This window comes from Haemaphysalis longicornis, unplaced genomic scaffold, assembly GCF_048455015.1.
Source record: "Haemaphysalis longicornis isolate Haplotype H1 unplaced genomic scaffold, Haemaphysalis longicornis Haplotype H1 scaffold_6, whole genome shotgun sequence".
Lineage (NCBI taxonomy): Eukaryota > Metazoa > Arthropoda > Arachnida > Ixodida > Ixodidae > Haemaphysalis > Haemaphysalis longicornis.
This window is the reverse complement of record NW_027526407.1, coordinates 119,609,042-119,621,796: the sequence shown is the minus strand read 5'-3', so window position 1 is coordinate 119,621,796 and position 12,755 is coordinate 119,609,042. Positions and strand designations below refer to the sequence as shown.

General features: G+C 42.8%; 1 protein-coding gene across 1 annotated transcript in view; it reads right to left on the bottom strand.

Annotated features, from left to right (window-relative positions):
- Positions 1–990: 990 nt before the first annotated feature.
- LOC144143224 (uncharacterized) overlaps positions 991–12,755 on the bottom strand; it is a 30,647-nt gene continuing 18,882 nt past the window's right edge. Inside the window, exons 5-13 of the mRNA XM_077675010.1 lie at positions 9,192–9,254; positions 7,325–7,351; positions 7,176–7,232; positions 6,222–6,248; positions 6,087–6,143; positions 4,851–4,910; positions 4,702–4,770; positions 2,105–2,164; positions 991–1,080 (exon numbers count right to left, since the gene is read on the bottom strand). Of these exons, the coding sequence (XP_077531136.1) occupies positions 991–1,080; positions 2,105–2,164; positions 4,702–4,770; positions 4,851–4,910; positions 6,087–6,143; positions 6,222–6,248; positions 7,176–7,232; positions 7,325–7,351; positions 9,192–9,254 (510 nt within the window). The remainder of the gene's footprint in view (positions 1,081–2,104; positions 2,165–4,701; positions 4,771–4,850; positions 4,911–6,086; positions 6,144–6,221; positions 6,249–7,175; positions 7,233–7,324; positions 7,352–9,191; positions 9,255–12,755) is intronic.

The following is a 12,755-nucleotide window of genomic DNA, read 5'->3' as shown; positions in this document are numbered from 1 at the left end:
GTTAGGAATACAATGTGCAATGTCACCTTATCGGTCAAAGACGACTTGAAAGCTATACAGACTTCACCACTCGAGGTCTAGCCGCCAGACTGAGGTCATGGTGCTTGGAATTTTTCGCTAATATGTGGCATTATCAAATCAACAGAAAACAGAGCCCAGAAATAGGCTCTTGAAAAGAAAGCAACCGCGCTTGCTCAATTCAGTATATAATAATTAAAATAAACTCCCGACACTGTAGAAAACCTTATAAAGGCGAGAATGCCCCTGCAGTCAGATAGTGATTGTTGAACCTAAATTTGTATGAAAATGCTAAGTTATATACCCCTTTTCAGCATAGTGGTAACCTGGGTTGATGCGGCAGGCTCAACCTGCAATCAGCGTGACACGAAGACTGGAAAGAAGACAAGACAATGGTGTCTCACAATATCCATTTGCATCATTACTATGCCAGCTCCCTGTTTTGTGCATATTATGTCCAAAGCTGTTTCAGTATTCCTTGACGTAAGATGTACGTACACGCACTGAGCTCATTGCATACCAGCAGGGGTGGTATTACTAATTACCGTGATATTTTTCTATGCGCCGTTTAAAAATAGTTTTGAATACACGCTGAAAATAGTTTACAACAATTTTCTTGTATTCTCCGAGGTGGCTTTACAATTTTTTGTGGTATTAGTAGCAGTAAGTATGCGTCGGTCTAAATACAAGAAAGAATAATATACTAAGGACACATATAGTCTCATGGTTTAATTCGAAGGGGCTATTGTTAAGTTCACTGAGAAGTAATGATATTGTTAGAAACAAATAGGAAAAAACATCGCGGGAAGGGCTACGGCAACAGCTAAAACGTGCAAATGCATTCACTGGGTTTTGGTTACAGTTGGTTACAAAGACCGCAAATTTGAAGCCACTCTAGACAGAAGGTTGTCAAGCTAGCAAAGGGGATAAAGTAGTTGTATTTAGTAGGTATACCGAGTGTTGCCTGACATGTCATCTCTCGTTTAAGTGTCCTGGGGACAAATAAAAGAGCTTCTGCTTACATACCTCACCAATGTCCTCGAAGAACCACTTGAAGGGTCGCTGAAATTATAAAAAAGAAGTATTTTGGCCCTAAATCGAAGCGTGGTTAAATACATGGGAAAGCCAAGGTTTAATTAGGCAATAAAAATGTTGCAACTGTTTCAAAGACTATACTGGTTTTCTCTGCATTGCACACGCGCCAACGTTTCTCTGTCTTCCGACAAACGTTTCAGACGCGAGGGCATAAGTTGAAAGAAATATTGAACAAAGACCATAAAAATATCATCAACTTCCAACCAATAAAAGTGAATGCTTGCCATGCAGAACTTAGCCTTGTTCCCCACAAAACTTCATTCATTAGGAAACAAAACCTAATTAATGTTCGGAACTTACCTTGCGCACAAGTTCACTTTAACTAGGTACGTCTGAACACTGCGGAGACAACATTTTTACAAACATTTTAGGGAGAAAAGTGGTGGGCTTAGACCTCTGAACGCCGCAGCAGTTTTAGGAAATTTCATTCGGGCAAGGCATCAAATACTAAACCTGGGGTACACGCAAGCATGTTGCCCATATACAAATGTGGCGGCAGCTTCTTTTTTAATATGAATATTCGGGGGAATTCTCCTTGCGATAGTAAATAGGAGCATCTCGAGAAGCGTATTGACAAAATTGTAAGGGTGCTGTGGATAGGCTGATGTCCTCAAGGGTTTTCTGTAGAAAACATGCTGTCTTTTTGCTCGACAGGCCGTACGAGACGAATTTTAGAAGACAAACCTTCCGTCCAAAATATTGCGAAAGATTCATCGCGAAAAACTCGCGTTCGCTCCAGAGTAGCGTAAAATAATTTTTTAATTTAAAAACATCTTTTTCGTGGGAACGATAATTGAAAACACATGGCAACGGCTAGCTACAAATACCCGACTTTAAGCCTTCTCTTCCATTTATGTGCTCAACATGGTAAATTAGGCATTAATTTGATACATTTAAGGCATGATGCTGAAAGCTTCTTTCTTTGTCTGTAAAGCACTCGCCAATATATATTAACACAGTATAAAGTTTTCACTGTTAGGGTAAAACTTACCTTTCGTTTAGCGCTCCACTTTTCACAGGGTTTGTACCTGACGGCGGCCGTTGCAAGTGCCTGCAAACCCACAACTGGGCATTACACACAAGGCAAAACAAGGCTTTAGTGTGGAGTGTATGGCAAGACAATCCCGAAACGTAACAAAAATTGTAGAGGGCGCATTTCAGGTTCATCGAAATGGCAGTAGCTAAACACGAGGAAATGATAGAGAAATGATATAGAAAAACAGCGCGCCGCTCCACCCTGTGAAGGTGGCTAGAAAGCAAAGCTCTACATGACATCCAAAACAATTACCCGTGCGACGTCGCTTGAAATAACACACGTAGCTCTACAAAGAGTGAAACCAGAGCCACGTTAAACGCCCGTAACCACCTAAATTGAAATAGGTATATTTTGCTCAGGATAAATCAATTCATGATTCTTCGAATGTGGTTGGTTGAGTTATATTGGTGAAGTACATAAGTGGAAACTCTTTGTTTATAAAATAAAGCAAGCTAAATCCCGGTGTAAGACAATCTCCCTTTTCCTCCGTTTCTGCACCACCAACTAAGCTGACGAGGTCGGCGGCAGAGACAAAAAAGTGTGATGCCATGAGCTGCTATGCAGAAGGTGCTCACACGAGTGCTACACATGCCCTGGGCAGAACGCACAGTGGTGCGAGAGGTCGCGTGTCGCTTCACGTGGCATTTAGCAAGAACGCACGGGGTGGGGGAGTGGGTGGGGGTTTTGGGGCGATTGAAAGACGTCGACAGTAAACTGAAATAGTCACGTGAGGGCAATAAAATAGTTGCACGGCCAATTTTCCCACTTGGTTTTGTTGCTCCGAGATACATGACCGTACAATTGATTTTTATGCCTAGTACAAATCATCCTGTAAAGAGTCGAGATTACGGATCGAATGCGAGTTACCTAAAACGAGTAATCTTTCCCAGTAACAATATAATTCGGGCAGAAAAGTTGGTTCACTAAGGCAACGTGAATTTATCACAAGCAGAAAGTCAAATTTAGGAAAACTTTAGGGCTTCCTATGAGTTATGACTGCGAAAGGACTATTGCTCGTTTGAGCGCCGTTGAGTGTTCAATACATTTTTTTTGCTGCAAGTAACTGCAATTCGCGTCGCTGTGCCTTGGCGGTGTAGCCCATAATTGATTATCCGTGGAAGGCAGCCGTCACCCGCAGAGCTGTAACTGTCATCTTTGTAGGTGGTTCAGCGTTGCCAAGGAGCGCGGTGCAGACCTTGTGTTTTCTTTTCGTTTTGAAGGGCCCGCCATACATAGCTTTCAGTTACAACATGACGGCTCTTTCTGGTGCATAGCTCCGGCTTTTGCATCTCAATTTAAGATAACAGCGCAAGTGCGTTCACTCTCTTTTTCGGCTGAAGCATTGGGCAAACGCGCCAGGTACGCTGATGTCACGGGAAAATATTTAAAACATGCAACTCTTCCACGCGTGCCTTTGAACCCTTCTCAAGGAGTACTTTTGTCTGCCGTAGAGGAGAGTGTGACACGGCAACGCATTTTCAAACCATTAAGCATGCAATGTTGAACTAAAAAGCACAAGAGGCTTACAGTAGAAAAGGTAAAAAGCGCGACTTGGACAACGACAGTAGAGAAGGACGACGGGACAAGCGCTCCCGTCGTCCTTCTCTACTGTCGTTGTCCAAGTCGCGCTTTTTACCTTTTCAAGCATAATGCACCAACTTGCCCAACAGATTTGTTTAAGGAGGCTTACAGTACACCGGGCTAAAATATGCAAAACTTGCGGAAAGTTGTCAGGCGGTCAAAATTAGGAGCAGGAAATTCAATACGTGCATTAGTACCATTCGGCAGTATACGACAATGTATCTTAATATGCTGCTTTACCACATGATCGACGTTTTGTTTGAGGTCCCGGTAGGGTTCCCCTACATTCTAATTGTACGGATTACGCTAGGGCGTTGGCCAAGGATCAACGAGTGAGCGAAAAAAATAGAGCGCAACAGCTTCTCCGTGCGAATTAACCAAGTTTTCGCCCACAGCTTTCTATGTCGGCTCTTCTTGCGACAAACGCGAAGCGCGAATCTAGCATATAACTAGCAAAAAAACAGCCCTCAACGGCAAAGTTCTGTTTTTGTTGCCTACAGCCTATACCGAAACGGCTTGTGCAATGGTGTAATGTATTTTTGTTGTGCAAGGCTGAGTTCACGCCTACCTTTGCATCAATTGATTGTTTCGTGCCCGCTGTGCTTCCTTAGGAAAAGAATAAACATTTACTGCTTATTTTGCTTTTCTGATATACTTTGGAAGAAAAAAAGGCTGCTAAGTTTAATGATATTAAATTTTTTGTGGCCGGTGGATCAGTAACCATTCATTTGCTCTTAGCAAAAAAAGTTGTCATGGTCATCGCATAAGTACGACCATCAGTCAATCAATCAATCAATCAATCAATCAATCAATCAATCAATCAATCAATCAATCAATCAATCAATCAATCAACCCACCATTCAATCAAGCATTACAAAATTATTACACAACTGAAAATCAATTGAACGCCATTGGGCTTCTTAAAATCCTTTCGGTACTTCAAGTCGCCAATAACTGGTTAGTGTGCTTACGTTTTTAAGCTCTTTTTTCAGTTCGTCCTCATAGAAATCCAAAGTTTCTAGCAGCAGAGTCGGCTGATCCTGAAAAAAAAAAATAGAATGACTATATTCCCGCAAACATCGCGTGTTGTACGGATTTGTGGTCCTTCATTGGATCTTACCGTGAAGTCGGCACTCAATTTTTTCAGATGAGAAATTCGGTTTTCGCAGCAAATTTGTACCTATGACAAGCAAACGTCTAAATTTTATTGAATGACTCCAGTGTAATTTACCAGAATGTGCTTATAATTAGGATTGCCTACTTCGTGGCATTGTCTTTTCCTGTTATAATTTATAGTGCTACGACCATAGTATACCGATTTGGAACTACACATGATAGCACTGTTTGACTTAAAAGAGATATCTCTACAGACAGAAAATTTTCAGACAGAAGGTTTGAGACTTCTGGTACACATAACAATGTTACCTTTATTGTGTAGTTACCCAAGGAGTGGCTAAGCCGTACAGGTTATAAGAAAGCGGCACCATGATGTATCGATATGAAGTAGTATAAACACAGTTGCGCTTTTACAACTGGGGTATATCTACGCGCCCCGTAAAGTTAGTCTAAACCAAGCCATCTTGTGCTATGATTGAGCCCCCTACACTACTCTTTGGCATTGCAAACAGAAAAGCATATCGCGATGTAACTGGAGTAGGATGAATCCAGCCTGACACAAAGAGGAAATTGAAGTTTATATCCGTTTGCAAAAAAGTCGGAACCTGCACAGACAGACGAATTTGTGTGCTCTGAACACACATCCCTCCAGCGCTTGTTCAGAACTTTCCTCCACTTTACTTTTACACGCTTCGACTGATACAATTGAAGTGTCACCATGCCTCTCCTGAGAAAACACCTCTAAAATAATGACAAACAGACGATGATGGTCTGCTCGTCAGTTTAAACCATTGTAGTGAACAGGATGCGGAACGACACAAAGGCAAGACAGCGAAGTTTTATTCGGGTAGGCGAACGAGGCACTCTACGATAAAATTTGTCAACTTTTGTTAATGCAGTACTATTTTTAAAGGTAAGCAGGAAGCAGGTTATGCACTGTGGGTGTTACTATAAAGCAGGTTATATGCGAATCTGAAGAAATACAGGGGGTACACAGTTGGTATTGCCAAGTACAGCTCAAGATTGGCGAATGCTTGTCAGAACCAAACTCCTGAGGCCTCCTTTAAGTCCAATCCTGCCGAAGAGGTTAAAACATTTTCCGATCTTCTGGTTTAGTGCAGCACGGAACAATGTCCCCCCGTAGCAGTGTTAGAATATTCAAAATACACTTCTGGCAGCAGCACCATAATTGTACCTGCAGCAACTGCAGGAAGTCAAGAAAAAATTGCGTGCTTCTTACACTTCTGATGTCCTCTCGAAATGCGGAGAGGGCCGTCTTCAGTAATTGGATGTCATCCTAAAAAATAAAACGTGTTAACTTTGCGAGTTCCATGGCTGTACCCGAAACACTGCGAACTTCAAAGAAGGCGCTTACATTTATTTTGAGGATCGTGTGCTGCAGCTGGAAAACAAAAAAACCTAATTGTAAGTTTGGGGGCGCTCACTTTTCAAGGTACCTAGTATTGATTGAAACCATAAGCAGTCCATTGCAATTACAAAAACAGGAATTGCGAGCAAACCTTCACGGCAATGTTCGGGTATACGATCGGCTGCAGCGTGCATACAATAACTATAGATAATGTGTCGAGAGCGCAATCTTGGCTTCTCACAGATGCAAATTGGCGGATAGGTACCTCCCCATGCTTTAGTTAGGAATTCGCGTTGGGAACGAAGAACTCTCCAAGGCGGGGCTAATTTTGGCGCATGTGCTAAAAAGACAACGTTGAGGCTTAATTTTTCAAAAATATGTTTTCTGACATTGGGTGGTCCTATTGTTAAGAATATCAGACAAACGCGCACTAATTTAGAAACTTCGCTTGGTTAGAAAAGTGAGCTGCTAGTTTCGGTTTAGTGAACTTTGGTCAATCGGACTAGAGAGCACTTTGAGTAGGCTATATAAATTAGGTTTTATTATAAGCACACTCGAAGGTTCATGCTTGTAAGATGGAATATTTTCGTGAGTAGAGTGCTCAAATAACAAAGAAACGCAGTTTGAGCACCAGTTTACGGCGAGCTCATTATAACTCATGCAGAAAGATACGCTGGAATATACACTGTAGCCAACCAACACATCCCTCAAATACCATCTATAAAACGTCGATGCAGGTCTTTCCTGCCAAACAAACACTTGAATATTCCAGCATCATTTGCCCGGACTGTAGAAGTGTTCCATAGATCAAAGCTCCTAGGCTTTAGGCAACGCGACGAAAGGTCGGGCACTGAGCAACCGGTCGTGGTATTCAAAGTCCAAACCTAGTAATATTAAGCACACCACGGCCAAGTAGAAAAACAACCGTGAATAATGTCGCAAGATTGTCGTTTTCCTTACACTTTTCATGTCCTCTTCCTGCGCAGGGATAGTTCCTTTCAGATGTTTTATTCCATTCTACAAAATAAAAAAATGAGATCAAAGTTAGAAAACGTTGGGTCAAATAAGGGTCCATATGAAGGAATTCTTGATAATATGCATCAGCTTACATCCTTGTCGATGAATCGTCGCTGCAGCTGCAAAAGATCAAAAATACAATTGTCTTTTACCTCAGCAACTCTGGAAATGGAAGTGAGGGTATCAATTCATTAATAAAAATCGTCTGTCACTTACCCTAATTTTAATAATTGCGGTGCAAATTGTGGCAGCACCAATGGCGATGGGCCTTGAACTACACGCCCTCTTTGTTAGCTACATTTCAATTATCATATAACAACTGCAGAATACAATATTGTACTCAATTAGCAAAGCTTTCTTCCAAAAGTTGTATCACTGAGTCACACATCAAGCCACTTTCATGAAAATTAAAGCCGCTCCACTCAATGTGCAAGCTGTCGGAAGTGCAGAGCAGTGATTCACCATAATGGGCTGTAGCGCCTGTAGCGCCGTTCTCCACTCACTGTAATCACCAAATGCAATTCCAATTTTCCGCCTTCGTAGTGCTCGCACGCCCCCTGCCTGAAACTGCGCCAACGGTAGTTCTGTTCTTTTCGTGCTTTTCTCCCCCCACGTGCCGGCTTGCACTCCCACATCTTGCGTTTACTATTACAAAAACCAACCCAACGGGCGTCCTTACCTAAACGAATGCGGGCGCTGCCGGTAATACGTATATTTTTCCTCAAATGTACATGTAGTTTTCTTTGCGGGAAACAACTAAAAGATGCATGACAAGCGCCAGCGTTTCGCGAGTTTCGAACGTTCATGACTATATGAACCGGTGGGCTTTCGTAGCCCTGGGGTACGCCACGAACAAAAGCGTTGTGCTCTGCACTTAAAATTGCATCGCTAACGCCATCTTCTCGACGACTCCTATTCTGCACAAACAATGCTGCTGATTTTGTTCGCCCAAGGTTTGTGGAAATATTTACTGTTTTAATTTCAAAGCACTTTAGGCGCTCGCCTTGTCGTCCTAGCTCACTCGCTCGACCTAAGTATACAGAGCACCAATACGGTGTCCCGGGGGTACGCTGCTGTTCGCAGCGTACCCCTGAGGCTTGGCAAGCCAAGTGGTTTATTTAGACATAACCATTCGAAACTCGTCAAACACGGGCGCTTGTCGTACATCATCCCGTTGTTCAGCGCCAAAAAAACTGTAGGTACATTTGAGGAACATTATACGCTATTAACCGGCAGCGCCCACGTTCCTTCAGGTAAGGACATCCGTTGGGATAGCTTTTTCAATAGTGAACGCAAAATGTCGCAGTGCAACACCGGCACGGGCGGCCAGAAAAGCGCAAAGAGAACTGAACTCCCACTGGCACAGTTTCAGGCAGGGGGTGCACGAGCACTGCGAAGGCGGGAAATTTTAATTTCAATGGGGTGGTAGCAATAAGAGGATAACGGCAATAAAGCGAATTATGGCGAATCACTGCTCAGCACTTCCGACTTTTCGCATTCACTGTAACTGCTTTAATTTTTTGAACTTGCACTCCAGTGAAACCACAACAAAGCCGTGATATCAGGTAATACCCCGGGTAAACTTTTGCAGCTAGAGTGATTATTTTGAGCTGATGTCGCTCCTGCATGCTGTCGCAAATTTCAAGAAGGGCCATTAGATCTAACACGAATCCACTCTCACACCTCACTTTGTTGTGATCCATTCTTTCCATGATCAATACATTCAGTAAAAGAAAAACGGTGTGTCAGATTTTTCAAGAATTCAAAGTCCCACAAGAGCTCTATTGAAATCGTGATGTCTTAACGAGGATTCACTCTTTTTTGCGTACAGTCACTGGCTGCTGTTTGAAGGCCTGTAGCTATGTAGGCACGACGGGATATTATGTAAACGGCGATCAGCATGTATGCTTCATGACCTTCAGACAAACGCCTCATGAGAAAAGCTTTTGTTGATCTTACCTCACGGACTTCGATAAGAAGGTCGTTTACCAACTGGTACATGGAGATTGGATTTGCAGCCACCTGGTTTAAAACAAATTCTATCAGATAACCTTAAAAGTACAGAGCGCATGCAGAAGTGTTTGAAAACAATACTCCTATACCACTTGCATCAGGATATTTTACAGGAGGCGTCTCCTCCCCAGTAGCACGGTCCTTGAGTGCAGCCGAAGAAAATTTTAGTGGACAAGGGAAACACCAAAAATGTTTTGGTTCTTATAGTTAGTTGAGTTATTCCGCTGGGGCACACGCTGCGCAATAATTTACTGGATTCTTTCAGAAATTCTTGCGTTGTGCTGAATACAAGGGCACCGAGTATTTACGCATATTTAGACAGGGCATAAACAGGAATCTGGACAGATTAGCACGTAATCTAAGCCGACTGAAACAATGACTAAACTCTTCATAACCAAAAGATCTATTACAGCATAAATGTACGTCTCGACGCTAAAATAAGACAGCACACCGTGATGAAAATAAGGAATTCAGAATTCCTTGAAAACAGAATAGGGATGCAGAATACCTTGGAAAACCTGGGAAATAGCTAATACTTACTATTTTGAACAAACAAATGTTGATGTCATCAAATGCCAGAGTGCCTGCCTCCATTCTCGAGTGTTTCATATAATAATGACTACAGAATGATTCACTATTGCACATCGCATGGAAGCGCAACAGCACGCCTTTTCGGATGTCTTCATTAAAATCCTGGCGCTAACGCGGCCGCAATATTTTGGTCACAGGTAACCCTAAAAAGAAGGCGCCATGCACTATTTAGTTTGTCTCACCCACTCTAATTTGTGCTGGGGCGCTGTTCGCTCAAGTAAAAAAACTAATAAAATGTGCAAAAATGCGTCGCCCAAATGTACGTGCCTAATGCAGCTTTGTTCATTCAAAGAAAAAGAGGCATCCTCGAAAACGCAAGACAAATAAATGGAAAAACGATGCGCGTACCAATAATGTAAGGGTACGTGGAATCACTGAGATTTCTCTGAAGGCTTAGAGACATACAATAGTGCCTTTACGTAAGCGTGACACAAACATTCGTAAATAAATTAGAGTTATCCTAACACAGGTCGATTTTATGTGCCAATTGCACCATTCCGACATGGTTTACAAAGCAAATGCAATCAATTACGATGTCTAAAGATATTAGGCCTCGCTTACAAGTTATCTGTTCTAATATTAAATGTTTATCGTATTTCTATGTACCTTTGCGTTTACACGGACTGCAGCAAAGGCATCTGATGTGGTATGTAACAAACCCAGTGTTTTCCTCTTATCTCACACATTCTGCCTACGGCAAATACTTGCAATCTTCGCTCTTACCCGCCAGCTGCTACTCTTGCAAAAATGCGTTGTTTAGGCTACCTCGGGTGCACTAAAACTCAATGCCACGAGGCATCGCATGGCCGTGCTCTACTAGGCTGAAGATACCACCTGTCCTTGTTTTTTTGAACGGTTACTCTGTTTCCTTTAACTCCGCGCGGTCACACCTGGCTTCCGTAGATGGAATACATATTCTGCCACATGGCTGTCCCAAAAGCAGGGTGTCGAACCGGAACCGGAACCGAACCGAAAACCGGAACCGAACCCGAATTTTTGCCCGGAACCGGAACTGAACCGGAACCATATTTTTTCCGCCCTTTTGGAACTGAACCCGAACCGGAACGAATTGAAGGAACCGTTCCGAACCGGTTCCGGGGCCTCAAAACTGTGATTTCTAGTTTTCCAACCCGGTACCCTACCTTGCATCCGAAGATATTTTTACCATTCGCCAGACAGCACCACGCAATATTTTGCATAGTCTGCAGTTCCCAAGGCCCATCATGTTCTCTTCTAACTACTGCCCTCAATTTAATGTAAAGTTGTCCGTATATACTATCAGTTTGCGTTAGGTACTGCCCATCTCCCCAAATTATCTTTTTGCATTTACAATAACTTAATTTAGAACGCATATTCCCTGGCAACGTATCAATGGGTATTCTTTATGATTTCTATCTGCAGCGTGGTCGCGGGTTCGATTCCCGGCCGCGGCGGCTGCTTTTCTGATGGAGGCGAAAAGCAAAAACACCCGTGTGTACGAGATTTCGGCGCACGATAAAGATCCCCAGGTGGTCAAAATTAATCCGGAGCCCTCCACTACGGCGCGCCTCATCGCCTGCGTTGCGTCGGCGCGTTAAACCCCCAATCAATCAATTCTATCTGCAGCGTGTTCAAAATCGTGAGAAATTTTCATGTTGTTAATTACAATGCATCCGTGTCCGCTTGCGAAGGCCTTCAGGGACACCATCAACAATAAATCCGTATCTTCCACTTATATTAGTTTGATTGGGCACTTATAGAAAAACAGCACTGAGACACAAACACTCACAGTTCTCTACATCACCATCACTTTCTCTTGTACAGTGCCGTTGTGTCCTTTGGTTACTGCCCTAGGAGAACATGAGAACTGAGAAAAAAATTGGGGCCTTTTCATTTTCACTTTTAAAGTAAATGCGATAGCATTTCGATGCATGGATTTAAGTCGATCAACGCGGATTAGCGGGTAGACTAGGGTGGTTTAGTGAGATGAGTGAATGAACTAATGTGAATTACTGGGACTCTGGTGTTGATTAATATGGATTAGAGGAATTAGCGAGTCAGTTAAGGCGGATTAGAAGGTTGGACCAAACATGATAGATTTAGGGTCCTTGGCATTTGTAAATTTTGCAGCGTTATCTTTCTCGACCAATCAGGAAATATAGTTACGCACAAAATAGGCGGAACGTTATGTGTCGACCACCTGAATGCTATAAAATGCCTTTTTTTATGCACGTATTATGCTCTTATGGTATTTCTCGCGTAAGATATACATCTCGCAATGAAGTTAAAAAATTATTGCCTAATGCATGTCTTATATTCACCAAAAGGTTCTCAAAATGTGTATATATATGAGGTAAGACTAGGAAGAAACTAAACTGAAAGAAAAAAAAGGAATAATCAACTGGTGTGATGCGAAGACACCCCATAGCATTCTCCGATACCTTCTCTTTCTTCGTGCTACCGTTCGGCAGCCTTACGCAGGTGTAGCAACTCAACCCCCGAACACAGCCCCTTCCAAGCTGAGGAAGAGGCGATAGCACGTGCGCTTAGCCTAAGGCCCTCCAAATGTATAATAACAGACTTATATCAGGTGTGGCGCAACTTTGCCAAAAGTATATATTGCATGTTACAACACTTCGAATGAAGAAGCAGAGACCACCAACGAGACCAGCCAGGATTGTATGGGCATCAGCTCATACTGGCATCGCCGGCAGACAAGATCACCAACCTAATGGCTGGACATTTGACCCCCTTAGCAAGCGCTGATGAAGCCGAGCCCGAGCGCATGCATCCTGTATACATACCAGGAAATTAATTAGCACTATAAGCTCTCCCGTAGAACGTATTCCTTCCCGCACAATTGCTAGCGAATAACCAGGAAAGATTATTCCGTGCACTGCGGATTAACACCTTCCCACACATCACCAGTCTTCACCTCTT